At 37.5% G+C, this 15,122-nt stretch overlaps 1 protein-coding gene across 1 annotated transcript in view; it reads left to right on the top strand.

The window, feature by feature from the left end:
- The window catches only part of ddb1 (damage-specific DNA binding protein 1), an 87,717-nt gene that overhangs the window by 55,283 nt on the left and 17,312 nt on the right, over positions 1–15,122 (top strand). The window contains exons 19-22 of the mRNA XM_062032657.1: positions 2,777–2,900; positions 4,771–4,935; positions 5,459–5,553; positions 12,080–12,250. Coding sequence (XP_061888641.1) covers positions 2,777–2,900; positions 4,771–4,935; positions 5,459–5,553; positions 12,080–12,250 — 555 coding nt within the window. The remainder of the gene's footprint in view (positions 1–2,776; positions 2,901–4,770; positions 4,936–5,458; positions 5,554–12,079; positions 12,251–15,122) is intronic.

Genomic DNA, 15,122 nt, shown 5'->3' with positions numbered 1-15,122 from the left:
CTTCTGCCTTTAAGAAACACTGAAAGGAATCAAGGATATAAATTGTGGTAGTCCGTAACAGTTTCATTTTTAGATAAAGCAGATGAAAACATTTTGGAATCACTCAATTCTGAGGAAAACAAAAATGAAATCACCCTGTATATTTTCATTTCCAAAGCTAACACCTACATCAGATTGAATTTGTTTGTTAGTCTTTAGTTAAAAAGGAGTGTTCACACCTTGGAGAGCTTTTGCAGCAGGGGGATTGACATGAATCGTGGCTCTAACACGAGATATGTCAATTGAAACAAAGGAGAAGATTGTCAAAAGTTCTTTAAGAAGGTAAATCATCACGCAATGTAACAAAATATGTTGATTGTTCACGGTCAACTGTGCCTAAAATCTGGACCAAGTACACACAACATGGTAAGGTTGTAAGAGGCAAATATACTGATAGACTAAGGAAAACATCAAAGTGTCAAGACAGAAAACTCAAAGCAATGTATCTTGAAAAAAGAAACTAGAGTCACCGTTTGTGACCGAACTGTAAGAAACCGCCTGGAGGAAATGGGGATTTAAATACAGAAAAGTTCAACGAAAGCCGTTATTACCACCTAAACAGAAAAAAAAACAAAGTTCCAATAAGCTAAGGAAAAGATGATGACTGGATAAAAGTAATATTCAGTGATGAATCGCAAATCTGCTTTGCACCACACTGCTTGATCTAAAAATTAAACTGTTACTGTTACCACAATTTATTTCCCTTGATTTATTTTAGTTTTTCTTAGCCAGTTTTGTGTCATGTCTGTTTTTGCTTTTTCTTTACAATATGAAACACGTGAATGAACGTCCTCCAAGACTGGTGATTCCATTTTTTTTTCAGAGGTAGATTTTAAAATCAGAGCACACTTACATGGAGGAGAATGTTGTTTTAATTGTCTTTGCGGGTAGGGTAATAAGGCACACACACACGCACCTGCCACTAGACAAAATTAAAACACTCACTATTAAATAACATAATAAGGTTTAAATCACGAGATAATGTTGCACATTGCATAATGCAAATTGTTCTTTTTGTGCCTGAGACTGTATTTGTTAATGTGCGTTCACAGTAGGTACATGTAAGTGTACGAGACAGCCGTTACTGACAGAAAGTCAATCAAAGCCAACATTTTGTATGGTCAGTGTTGAAGTGTTTCACCAATTTGAACTTCTAAATGAGTTGTGAGAAATATGGGACATGTATTGATTGGTTAAGTATGTTCTCGTAAACCACTATTGGTAACATATGCTAGCCATTGTGTTCTTGTATTTTTTTGTTTAAATATGTAATTTTGAGCTGGTGACATACAACACCTTTAATTTTATACACAGTACCCTGGCCGGCCGACTCTGAGTCATCTGACACCCCAGACGAGAATAGACCCCCCCACCCCAAACAAAGAAGTCAGCATTACAAAGTTACAAATTATTTATTTTAAAGTCTAGACATCACATTTACAACAATCTGAAACTAAATATAAGATACATTTAGATAAATACTCTAAAAATGAAATAATCACACATCCAAATGTCATGGGGGAAAATGGTGCAAAATCCAAAGCAATGTAAAAAAAAGTGCAGTCAAAAGCTTATTGACACAGCAGTACTGATCTTCCTGTGTAATTATAGTTGTCGTTAATACATTTACAAAACACAATTTACAATAAATGCTTCTTGACACAGCAGTACTGGTCTTCCTGTGTAGTTATAGTTGCCATTAATACATTAACAAAACACAATTTACAAACGAAGCAATTTTAAACAAACAAACTGCAGTCACCTCTCATCAACAAGATACTTTTTTTTCAAGAAAAATTTAAGTGTACGGAGTGCATTTCATTATACACCCATTGTACTTTTTAAGTGCAATGACAATAAAGTGCTATTCTACTATATTCTGTTATATTATATATATATATATTTTTTTAAATGTATTTGTAGATTCTGCAATTTGGTGCCCGCTTCAACAGATGACGCTAAAGACAGCAGCCTGAGTGGCTGTGCACACAAAGAAGCTAGCCCTGCACTGTTACTTACTCATAAATGTGTCTTTTGAGACAATCTAAATCTTAAATATGATTTCAATTACAAGTTAAAATTACAGCGGCACCTTGGCTTTTGTTCAAAAGGTCAGACGTAAACCAAAGCAATTTCTCCCCTAAGAAATTATGTAAATCCGGAAAATCCATTCCAGACGGCCTAAAAATATTAACAAAACCAGATTTTGTAGAGGATAAGGATACTTGATTCATCTGAATGATGCAGGGCCAAACGGACAAGGTAGACTGTACGATAACCAAGACGGTGTACAATTGTTGACAAAAACCAAATCATACGAAAAAAGGGGGTATGAAAACAGTCACTGAGGTTACATTACACTTAATTATTCTGTAGTCATATAAATTCTGTGAGTGACATACTAGCTTTTGAAAGAAATTATTTCTAATACTTTCAGCTTTACTTTAAAACCAACTGACAGCATGTTGTGATCAGCCGAGCAAGCATCACTACTTCCCTAGTGGAACAGGAGGAATTTACTCCCAGGGTGCACAACTTTGTCGAGACAAATCACTGCCGGAGCCTTTTGCACCGTGACCACCAAAGTCTGTACCCGATTTAAAATGCTGTGCATCTGGTGCCACAGATGGCGGCTACTGTCCTGTGGAGCGCCTACATCAATGTATAGACCTTATTATGATTCTCTTTGTATTAATTTCTGTTTCCTGTCCCGTCTCATAAATCTCCGTACTTCTAGGCTCTTTCCAGCAGTGTGAGTTCTAGCAAGCTCTTCCCCAGCAGCACTTCTCCCCATGAGACGTCTTTTGGTGATGAGGTGGAGGTTCACAGCCTGCTAGTCGTGGATCAGCACACCTTTGAAGGTGAGACATGCATTTCTTTTTGATCTCAAAAATTGGCACCCTCATATGGCGCCTGGGCTGGTGAGCTCATGTACACTGTATGGAGAATAACTAAACAAGTGGGATCTATTCAGTCCAAAATACTTTTTTCCTCAGCCTTGACTCCTTCATCAAACTATTATTTGCTCATACATATTAAAATGGGTGCATCAACAAATTTGCATTCACTTGCTTCAGCTTGGTGTTTAACCTTAACCTGTGTGCTGTGTCTTATTTTATAAATATCAAACACGTAACAAATAATGCATTATTGCTTGTCAAAAGCATCGTGCACCATAATTGGATGACAGAGTGTTTAAACCTCTCTATGCATGTCAATATTTTCATGGTGAACCTCGCTGAAGGTTATAGGTTTTGCTCTGGTCTGTTTTGTGATGCAAATTTTCCTGTAGCGAACCTTCCTTTAAAAGACCCAGGACTTCACAAACCTGCATAAATTAGGAGACATATTATGTAAATACATGTAAATAAGGGAATGGATCAGCAGGTCGCGTTAACATGCAAATCTAATTTATCAGTGTGAGCTCTTTTTTATTTTTTTTATTTTTTTCCATCCATTTTCATCTAACACATATGCTCCTGTAGCATTGGTTATGTGCAGTGTTGGCTAAAACTGACGTGCAGGTGCATGTTCATTGTATAATCATTTACGAAGATGATTGTGTAATCACCACTTAAATCTGTGGTTGTTTAAAACTTCTGCTCAAATCCCTGGTACTAATTTGAACACGCCCTTCTTAGACAGGCTGAATTCTTCAGCTGCTGCATTATTGATATTGTTTGTGTCAAAATGTTTTATTGGATGCATAATTCTTTTTCTGCTTGTGACAACCCAGTGTACCTTTTGCCCTTCGTGAATAAGCACATTAAAATTGAAAGATATCCTTCCTTAACAGGGGCAATAAAACTAGTTCCACAATATATTGTATTATAGTTTTACCCACACTAGAACTCACCAAGGTGATTTTAGTATACAGCCATCGTTAAGAAGAAGTCCAGCTGGTACGATGATATAGTAAGTAGCTTATACATGTATTTAATAGTTATAAAATGCTTCTTAACTTAAAAGGTCTATCAGAAGACAGAAATGAATCTTACTACCGGTAATTACTTTCATCATGACATTTACTAGTTGTAAGTTGTAGGTTTTTAGATTGATTTTAGATTTTAACATGGAATGATACCATGCATTTTATCAGTGTTTAATGCATTGCTGTAAAATTTGTAGCAAGACATGTGCACTGTTTGTTACATAATAAGGACTGGTATTCCAGTGGGCACTGCTCATATTCATACCAGAAGTTATTGAACTATTAAGCGCTTTGGTGTCTTTGTAACAATGAAGTAGTAGCAGCCTAAAGATAAACTTAGGACTACGTTACCTACTTTCCGTCGAAAAAATATGCTACAAGTAGTACTCCAATCGATCAGCCGCCGCGCATCCGGACACACCTAGATACAAACGCAGAAAACAAGACTTTTGAATCAAAAAGTTTTGAGAATTTATTCGTAACATTTATTGTACCACAACACTACAAAAATAAATTATATCAACATATTATTATTATCAATTATTTGATTAGTTACAAAAATAATTGATAGATTGATCGATTCAAGAAATAATAATTTGGTGCAGCTTGACATAAATTAATAAAACATGTTAAAGTGTATGGTGGAGGTGGATACAGGCGATTCAGGTGCTTTGTGATTTCACAAGTAAGTTTAGTCAATGCGATTTTTTTGTTGGTGCTGTTTTTTTGTTTGTTTGTACCTGAGAAACCCATCTAAAAGACAGATTGTGTTTTGCTAAAATAGTTCTTCTTCCTACCAGTGCTCCACGCTCATCAGTTCCTCCCGAGTGAGTATGCCCTCAGCATGGTTTCTTGCCGCCTTGGAAAAGACCCATCCGTCTACTTCATCGTCGGCACTGCCATGGTCTACCCAGAGGAGGCTGAGCCCAAGCAGGGCCGTATAATTGTCTTCCACTACACTGACGGTCAGTACCCAGGCAGTTCTTAAGCGGTCCAAACAAGTGAACTCAACATTTTTCTCTCTTGTTTTTCAACCTTATGCTGTTTGTCTTCTCATCTACCTCATTTTTCTTTGCTCTTGTTATCCTCCAGTCGGTTTCATTTTCTTCTTTATCCACTGTGTCCTTTTTCTTCACCCAGGGACACTTTGTCCTACCATGCTCTTGTTTCGCGTCACACTAAATCATTACTTATCACTTCTTATCAGACGTTTCCTTCACCAATACAGATTCCTCTCATTTCCTTTCATGCAGTGTTCTTCCGAGGGTGTATTGCCTCTTTTTCATTTATTTGCCACTTTTTTCATTCCATCTACACGTACCAATTCTGCACAACTGCCTTTTCCCCCCCCTGTGTTTCACATTTCTATCACAAGTGAGGCGTGCAATCTACCTCAGTGTGACCTTGTAGGTACTGGATTAGGTGTGAAATGACTGCGCGACACTTAATTTGTTGATCTCATTCTGATTTATATAATTTCCCCTTTAGGAAAGCTGCAAACTGTAGCAGAAAAGGAGGTGAAAGGAGCAGTCTACTCAATGGTTGAATTCAATGGAAAACTCTTGGCCAGCATCAATAGCACGGTAATCACCGCTTAAAGAGTTTAGGGTCCCATATTATACAATAGAAAAGTCTTATTATATCCCATAATGGTGTTTTTAAATGTTTTGCCCAAAATTCAGCCTTTATGCTAAAGTTAAGACTATTTAAAAGTGTTTTAGTAATGCTATTTTATGTGTCTTTAGCTTTAATGCAAATTACAGTGTTCCTACACACGCATGGAAAACGCATGGACTTTTTGAGTTCAGAAATTTCTAAGTTTGGAAAACGAAAACTTGCGTATGGAAAACAATTTTTAAAAGATAGAATAATAAATAACAAAAAAAGAAGAAATAGATCGATCTGTTTTTCTTCAGGTGCTTGCAAGTGCAGCTAAAATGTTTGTGTGAGCACACAGTAGACTGCACGTTCCAGAAAAGATTTGGGAAGATTGACAAGTTGAACGCCCAGCCCTCTGCTCTTTTCCTCCTCCAACCTATTTTTAAAGCTTGCCCAGGTGTCATCAAGTTGTACTGCTGCTTCAGGTGATGTCCACACGCATTTTGTGAGGGAGTTGTTAAAATGTGGGTGCTCCAATCAATCCGCCATTAAACACTATCAGTCAATTTCTGTGGAAAAGTACATGATCAGCTGACAGGCAGGTGGCTAGGTCATACACAGTGTGGAGTCGCTCCCCTAAATTACTACTCAAAGTACTCATTAAAGTATGACTTCCATTGCGTAAAATAAACTACATTTTCACTAGTATCTCTGCAGGACGAGGCTAAACTTACACTGAGTGAGAAGGAGAAGACAAGAAGGCATGGTAACCGCTAAGGGTGCACAAAATATCAATCACATCCAAATTGCGATTCTTTGCATCCTACATTGATTTAGAATTTAAAAAAATTGATATATATGTATATATATAATTTTTTTAAATAAAAATACGTTTTAAGGAGCTTTTCTAACCTAAAACTTGTTTTGAAAAAGTGTCATAATTATAATATCAAATAATACATTGCGAAAATTGGTTTGAATCGAGAATTGTGTTGAATCGAATCGTTACCACAGGAATTGGAATTGGATTGAATCGTTAGGTGACCAATAATTCACACCCTTCTAATCGCTAAGCCAGCTACTAAACTAACTTGAAATAACAGAAGACTAAGGGCTTAATAAACTTACAAGGATATTTAGCTGGAACCGCGCAACAACAGAAAATTAGCAACTATTGACAGGAAATTAGCAAGGAGATTAATAGGATTATAGAGAGAAAATGGTATAATGGCAACAGAGCATCTGTGCACTATTTCTGTGAAGCAGCCAGCCACATAAATGGAGGGTAGATCGATCCATTTATTGGTAAAGTCGATATCAAGGGTAGTATCAGATTGATACTAAAGTGGCAAGAACAACATTTTTTACAAACTCAGTGAATAGGGCAAAAACCAAAGGATTTGAATGATTACTAGATGGTACTTTCTGCTTTTTTTAAATTATTGTGTACTGTTGACTTTATTTTTCTTAAACAATTGTATGTAATCAAAGAGAATATGCAATAGATTAAATCAGGGGCGTCAAATTTAATCACACAGGGGCAAAATTCAAAGCACATTCAAGATTGTGGAAAAAAAACAGGATTAATTATCACTATTGACTTTATCATGCATCTTTTATGTGTTATTGTGTACAGGCAGGGTTTACCAGATGAAGTAGTGTTGTTTGTAGTCGTGTACAATTAAATAATGGCTACTTCTGGAGGTAATGCGGCAATGCATCCTATTAATACCACAGTGGCCACCCTTATTAGTATTACATAAATTGTATGTCACGTGCTAAAGTAAGTTGGGTTTCTTTGTTGCTAAAATTCACCATTCGCCACAATAGTTTTTATATTGCCATGTGGTCCAGATAAAATACCTTGGCAGGCCAGGAGTTTGACACTTGTGGTTTAAACATTGTGTTGTTACACTGACATTCTGTTTTTTTTCTGAGTATGATTGTGATTAACATTACAGTTAATTCATGTGATCGGTATCGGCTGAAGACTAAGGGCTTAATAAACTTACATGACCGGAATCAGCAGCATAAACCCGAATTGGAACAATCCAAATGATTTTGTTCATGACACCCTAAAAAATCTGGAATAGGAATGCCTCTTCTCTCAGAAGTGGAGCAAACAATTGCGGGAGATGGTACATACTTCTCCTGTTTAGAGCTCACAATCTGGATCTAGGGACACATTTCTGTTATAACATTACGAATTTAATTTTCATAATAGAGGACCCTTAACAATATTTGATTGTAAACACTGCTTGGCCTTATATTTTATGTTCCCTTGACCCATGCACAGAGGTGAAGAAAAAGTACTGTGTCTTGCACAAAAATATGCTTTGTCTTATCTTTAAAAGTTGTAGTGAATTATTTTACCTTGGAACTGCTGTGCAAAGTCTTGGGGAATAAGGGATTGTAGTGCAGTTAAAAAGACCCTCAGAGTGTGAATGTGCTGACAATGTGCCTTGCTCAAGTACTCGCACTAAACTTGAAGTGAGTCCATATACCAATGCTTATTTAAATCCCACGTCAGGATACACTTTGCTTTTAGCTGTTGGCTTTTGTCTTTAACTGTTTGAATAGTAGGGGCTACAGAGGCTAAAACGTAATATTTTGTGTTGTAGATAGTATTTGTTGATTATGGTGGTTCCTTCATACAGACTTGTAACACAATGTATATTTGTTATAGACCCAGGATAATTGTGTGGCAAATCAACAGAGAAAGTATTTCTAATATTAATTATAACATTACATCTAGGGGTATAACGATGAACGGTGATAATGATAACCGCGGTAAAACTCCAGAGGGTTAGTATTACAGTTTTAAATTAAAATTATCGAAAAACTTTGATAAACTCATGGACTGAGTGGCGCCAGCTCTCTAGCTTAAATGCTAACATTAAAACAAGAGACATTGATGTCTTCCCCCATTAAGAAACAACAAAACTAATATAAACATATTGCTGTCTGATCAACTAAGCTGTTCAGTTGTGCACATTCAAACAACAAGCTGTCCTCTCTTAAAACAGAGTGATCGTTCTGTACTCAGAGGTAGAGGAGACAGGGGTGTTTTTACGGTGCGTTCAAGGACCGCTGAACATGCCCACCAGAAATACTAATAATAATAGATTATATTTGTTCTGCGCTTTTTTAAAATACATTTTAAAATGCTACAGTTCAAACCAATATTTGAAGGAATCAAAAGCTTAGCCATTAAAATGGATAAAATACTAAAACTAAAACACTATCAGTGAAGTATAAGAAACACAAAACATGCAAAATAATGGGTTTTCTAACAATGTGTACCTATTTTAGGTATTTAAAAAATATTAACTTGGTCAGAAGATTTCAGCGTGTGTAAAAGTACTTTTTGAGCACATTGAACAATACTTCGATTATAATGATAATAACCGTGATCATTTTAGTCATGATAATCAGTGTATACCATGCCTTCCACCCGATTGCAGCTGAGATAGGTTCCAGCGACCCCGCGATCCCGAAAGGGACAAGCGGTAGAAAATGGATGGATGGAACCGTGATATGACATTTTCATATTATTTCATCCTTACGGTAATTACCTCAAACACTTTTTAAGGAGTTAAAAACCAGCGTGGCGCAGTTGGGAGAGTGGCTGTGCCAGCAACCTGAGGGTTGCTTGTTCGATACCCACCTTCTATCAACCTCATCATGTCCGTTGTGTCCTTGAGCAAGACACTTCACCCTTGCTCCTGATGGGTCGTGGTTAGGGCCTTGCATGGCAGCTCCCGCCGTCAATGTGTGAATGTGTGTATGAATGGGTGAATGCGGAAATAGTGTCAAAACGCTTTGAGTACCTTGAAGGTAGAAAAGTGCTATACAAGTATAACCCATTTACTATTTAATTCAGATTATATATAAAATGTAGGGCTATTTGTCATTACAAGTTGTTGTTCAATACCAGACCTATATTGTATACTGTATTAGACAACCGTGCCCTTTCATTCAAGGTAGTTACCAAAAAATGCTCCCTTCATTCTTGCCCACCCCATTTAAATATTAATTACAGTACTGTATGGTATGTATTCACTCAGACACCATCATGTCAACTCTAACTGAACAGCAGTAACTGGTGCATAAGCATGTCAGGCAATGTTGAATTGTACAGGGCAGGTTGGGGGGGGAAAGTCTCCTCCTCATTCATTTTGAAATCTCAAAGTCTTTCAAATAGATTTATCATGTATAGATTGTTTTTTGAAACCACTGACACTATGTGAAAGAAGCAACTCCCCCACTGCTGCCCTGTAATGTCATGCTCATCCACACTGCGCTATAGATAGACTTAAAAGGATTAAAAAGCTGGAAAGCAGCCTCATCTTAAGATCAAACAAATCAAAAAGTCACGGCTTGCACATTTCTGAAATTCATCACAAATAAGGTGCTCCAGACACCCAAATTTACAGTATGAACACATTTTAGAGACAATGATTAGTTTTACATGAAGAAAGCAATGTTAAATACTTGTAAATAAAGAATGAAATTAAATGGATGGATGGATGAATAAACAAATATAAATTTTATATTTGGCTTACAAATTTGTTTGTTTTCTATGTGAAAAAAAGTTTATAAACTTGAATTTGATGCATGTTTTTTCCTAAAACACACTTTTGGGAAATGCATTGTTCAATTAAATTGTTTTCTTAGTGTAAATAACAAATTTAACATGATTGCAACATAACTTTGCAAACCTTCCTGACACAGTCCCGACCAGGTATGGAACCCAGTACTATTTATTGCCCTTCAAGAACACCACTAATGCTGCACACCATGGGGAAGAGTGGCAATGTTGAGGGAAAAGTGCCACTATATTCTTGGCAGTGACTCGGCAGTAAGGGGATTGGAATACATTTGCAGTGAAATGTCTTCATTAATTGACATTTTACATGCGCTTCATCACACTAATAGGGCCCTCCACACAGCATATTAGCTGCATATAGGGAGGGAAAAACCCTGTTTGTTGGCAAAGACCGTGATAAGGGGAAAAAGGAAAGGGAGAACCACACGGACACCACCTTCGCACTTTGCTACAAGTTTTTTCTTGAATCAGTAGTAACTCTCACCTTCTTTATCAAATTGCTGGCACTGCCAATTTTCTCTGGCTTATTTTGCAGTCATACTCAGTTTAAAAAAGCATAGAGACTTGTTAACTGTGTTAGTTAGCAAAGAACTACAGTCCACCAGTGATGATGTCATACAGGGTTTCCGCGGGTCATTAAAAAGCATTAAAAGTCACTAAAATTGATTTTGCGAAAATTATGGCCTTAAATTGCATTAAAAAGATGCATTAAAAAAGTCAATACACTTGTATGCCTGGGCAGAGGTCAATGGGTCAGATGGAAATGATCTAAATTTAGTGTACCTGTCGATTTCTATATAACTATTGTAAAACGCACACTGTCCCTGAACTACTTTAAAAAGTAATAATAATAAGGGCATGCCCACACTGAGCTATTTCAACCATGTCAGACCACGATTTGCCTTTCTTCCCTGCTCACAAACTGCTAAATAGCATTCAGGTTCTGGACCATTTACGCCTGCCATCACTTCATTAAACAACACTGTATTGTTTTACTAGGGAAGGTTAATAACTTGTAGGGTCACATTAGTTATATGACACGCACGCTGCATGTGCGCATGAATTGCAGGCTTTGACATGTGTGACTAAGTTTGCAGTCATCATTAATAACTGTTGAGGGAAGCTAACGCATTAATTATATCTCATCAATCGTGCCAGGCTCACCTCTGCCAAGCATTCTGGAACGTTCATGCAACCACTGCAGTGATTTTGAGGTATTAATAGGGTTCTCGATATACAACTGTGGTGTTCTGTAAGTTAGATTTAGGGGAACAATTTACCTATTAATCCTCAAAATAGCATGAAATGCTCAGGGTGATTAGCAATTACCCGGCTGTGTAATATAGCTACTTACAACTCAAGACAGATCAGGGCTTTAATGTCATGCTCACTGAAGCACACCACATTTGAAATAATTGCATGCTCTGACTGTAAAGTCAGTAACTACATCAAACATCAGCACTGCTAAATCTTTTCCAGTTCTTCACAAAAACAAACAATTAATTACTGGTGAAACTCAAAAAATCAGAACATTGTGTAAAAGTCCATTCGTATCAGCAATTCAACTTCAAATGTGAAACTAATACATGATATAAACTCATTAAATGTAAAGTGAGATATGTCAATCCTTAGATTATTACCTATAATTTTGATGATCATGGCTTACAGTTTTTGAAAACCCCAATTTTTCTGAGATTTTCAATTTGAGGTTTTCATAACCTGTAAGCCATAATCATCAAATCATATCACAAGTAGGCTGGAAATATCTTGAGTTGCATGTCATGAGCCTATGTTATACATTAGTTTCACCTTGTAAATGTAATTGCTGGAATAAACAAACTTTGCACGATATTCCAATGTTTGGCGTTTCACCTTCATTTACCTTGAGTGTTTGTTTTTAGGTCCGTCTGTATGAGTGGACGGCTGAGAAAGAGCTGCGGACCGAGTGCAACCACTACAACAACATCATGGCCCTTTATCTGAAAACCAAAGGAGATTTCATCCTAGTGGGAGACCTGATGAGGTCTGTCCTGCTGCTGGCATACAAACCCATGGAGGGCAACTTTGAAGAGGTAACATGGCAGCATTAACGCTTACAAAGGAGGCTTGTATAATATGCATAAAACTGAAGTTGGCCAATACAAACAGGTATTATTTTGCACCAAGATTGAGACCATACACTTTCAGCGAGCAGTCTAAATGTTTTGAGATAGAAAATTGTTTTATTTCATCAGTCAAACCCTTTAACTTCCTCTCCGCAGTCCCCGTAGCAGAACCTACAGGTTCTGTAACAGCTTCTTCCCTCAGGCCGTAAGACTCTTGAACGCATCATAATAATCCCCTCAATTCCCCCCAAAAACGGATGAACTTGCTGGAATATAAAGACAATATAACATACATCCATAAATGTGGATGCATATGCAAAAGTGCAATATATTTATCTGTACAGTAATTTATTTATTTATATCTGCACCTTATTGCTCTTTTATCCTGCACTACAACGAGCTAATGCAACGAAATGTCATTCTTATCTGTACTGTAAAAATCAAATTTGAATGACAATAAATGGAAGTCTAAGTCTAATATTAAAATGCTTCATCTAAGGCACCCATAAACCTTAAAGGGATTTATCCGATTTTCCCAAAAATTCAGTTTTTTAGGCCAAAATGGTAATTCCTGTGATTTTAGTAAATCTGAGGATATATTTTTTGGGGAGGCCTGCGATGATAATCAATCGAACAATCGATTAAAATGAACTCAATAATTTTTACGGTGTAAAAATGTGGTTTGTTGTCCTTGTCCCCCTTTCCAAACAGGCAGGAAGAGAGTTCTTTCTATGCACTGGGCTTAGCATCTGGCGGTATTTGTTCCATAGTGGGAATTAGAGCTGGGCGATATGGCCTTTTATTAATATCTCGATATTTTTAGGCCATGTCACGATACACGATATATATCTCGATATTTTGCCTTAGCCTTGAATGAACACTTGATTAATATAATCACAGCAGTATGATGATTCTATGTGTCTACATTAAAACATTCTTGTTCGTACTGCATTAATATATGCTCATTTTAAACTTTCATGCAGAGAGGGAAATCACAACTGAGTCAATTTACCAAAACTGTATTTATTAAACAGTTAAGCAGTGGCATAAACATTCATGTAATTTCAAAACATAAAGTACAAGATTGTCAGAGACATTTTAAAACAAGCTATTAGTGCACTTTTGTGCATGATGTCACTAAGATGACATATCAAAACAACACTAAATTAAAGTGCACTTTTTGTACAGAATGCCACTACAATATTTTAAAACAAATAAAGTGCACTTTTGTGCGTGATGTCACACAAGATATTTCAAAAACTGTAAAATAAAAATTAGCTGCATAATAGGAAATCAAATAGTGTATGTCCTTCGCTATGTGGTCGGTTACGGCGGACGTTATGTCCTTCTGTTGTTGACTATTTTTTGTTGATGTGGAAATGGAAGACGCCATCCTGAATTGGGTCAGTGCTGGTTGCTTGTTGGTGTGGCATCGGCCGAGATGTTGACATGCAGAGTTTCAAGCACTCTTCACTCTCTAGCGGGTGACTTTTCAAATTATGGTACAAATTAGTAGTGCCGCTACTTTTAGTAGCAACGCTTTTGCCGCATACTTGACATATTGTTATGTTATGTTATGTTATTTTCATTTATTATGCGCCCCCCAACCAACTGTTACATCAGCCCGGGGCGCAGCCCGAGTGGAGAAACAAAAAAACAGAGACAGAGACTGAGACACACAAAGGAATCTAAACTAAACATTTAAGACTCACAATGAAAACATAAATTAAAAGTCATCTGCGGTAAAAAGGTGAGTTTTAAGCCGTGCTCTAAAAGAGTCTTGTCTGCTTGTCTGTTCAACATCTTCCCACTTGAAGCCAAACCACCGCCAGACGATGGACCCCGTGCTGTTTTTCTTGGGAATGAATTATTCCTCCATTTGTTACCAGATTCGCATCTTCTCTCTGTCGTATCACCACTCGCACCACCTGCCACTGCTAACGTTAGCCATGCCGATACCTCTCTGCTCGGCGAGAGTGTATGACGTTGCACGCGCGACAGTATGTGACGTATGTAACAAGGTGCGCTTGTTCAGTGTTTCCCATAAACTGCCAAGATACCTGTGGTGGTGGGGGCATGGCTATGGGCGTGGTCACCATGACATCATCAAGTAATTTGCATAATTTACTACAATGATATGATTTTCTCTAAAAAGGCTCAAAAAATGTATACTTACTAATTAATAATAACAGTTTTGTTTTAAACGTCCATCCATTTTACATTATGAATACACAAAAGATAACTACTACAGTATCAAATTAGTATTAGTATCTGAAGCACCGTCTCCACGTGTGTTTATTGACAACAGGGTTATAACCTGGACACGTTAGCTCGTCGGTATGGTAACAGGTGACTGTTACTGCGTGCGTCTGCCCCGGCCCTCGAGTCAAACAGCGGTTAATGAAGCAGCGTCAGGCTGCTCACCGTCAGTGAAACGCTCGGTGAAATCGCGGATTAACGTTAAATATATGACGAGCCGCGAGGGATGCAGCTATAACCTATCTCACCTGGTAGAGCACCCGCTGCGGTGACCCAGTTCGATCCCACCTGACAGTCGCTCTGCTCCGCGTCAATCCCCCCTCTCACCCTCTCCCCCCCTCCCCCGTCTCTCTCCAGCTGTCCTTTCAAAATAAATGCATTCAAATCCCGAAAATAAAAATTAAGAAAATCCGAGTCGTGGTGGACGTAATTCTTTCGTGGCGGGCCGCCACAAATAAATTAATGTGTGGGAAACACTGTTGTTTTATGTCGCTGTGAGAAGGAGAGACAAGAAAGAGTGAGAAGAGCCGGTAGTGTAATGCCCGCAGATAAAAGCATCTGCGTGAGAACGTATACTCGA

The sequence above is a fragment of the Entelurus aequoreus genome, linkage group LG02 (genome assembly GCF_033978785.1).
Source record: "Entelurus aequoreus isolate RoL-2023_Sb linkage group LG02, RoL_Eaeq_v1.1, whole genome shotgun sequence".
Classification (NCBI taxonomy): Eukaryota; Metazoa; Chordata; class Actinopteri; order Syngnathiformes; family Syngnathidae; genus Entelurus; species Entelurus aequoreus.
This window is presented reverse-complemented; position numbering and strand designations above follow the sequence as displayed.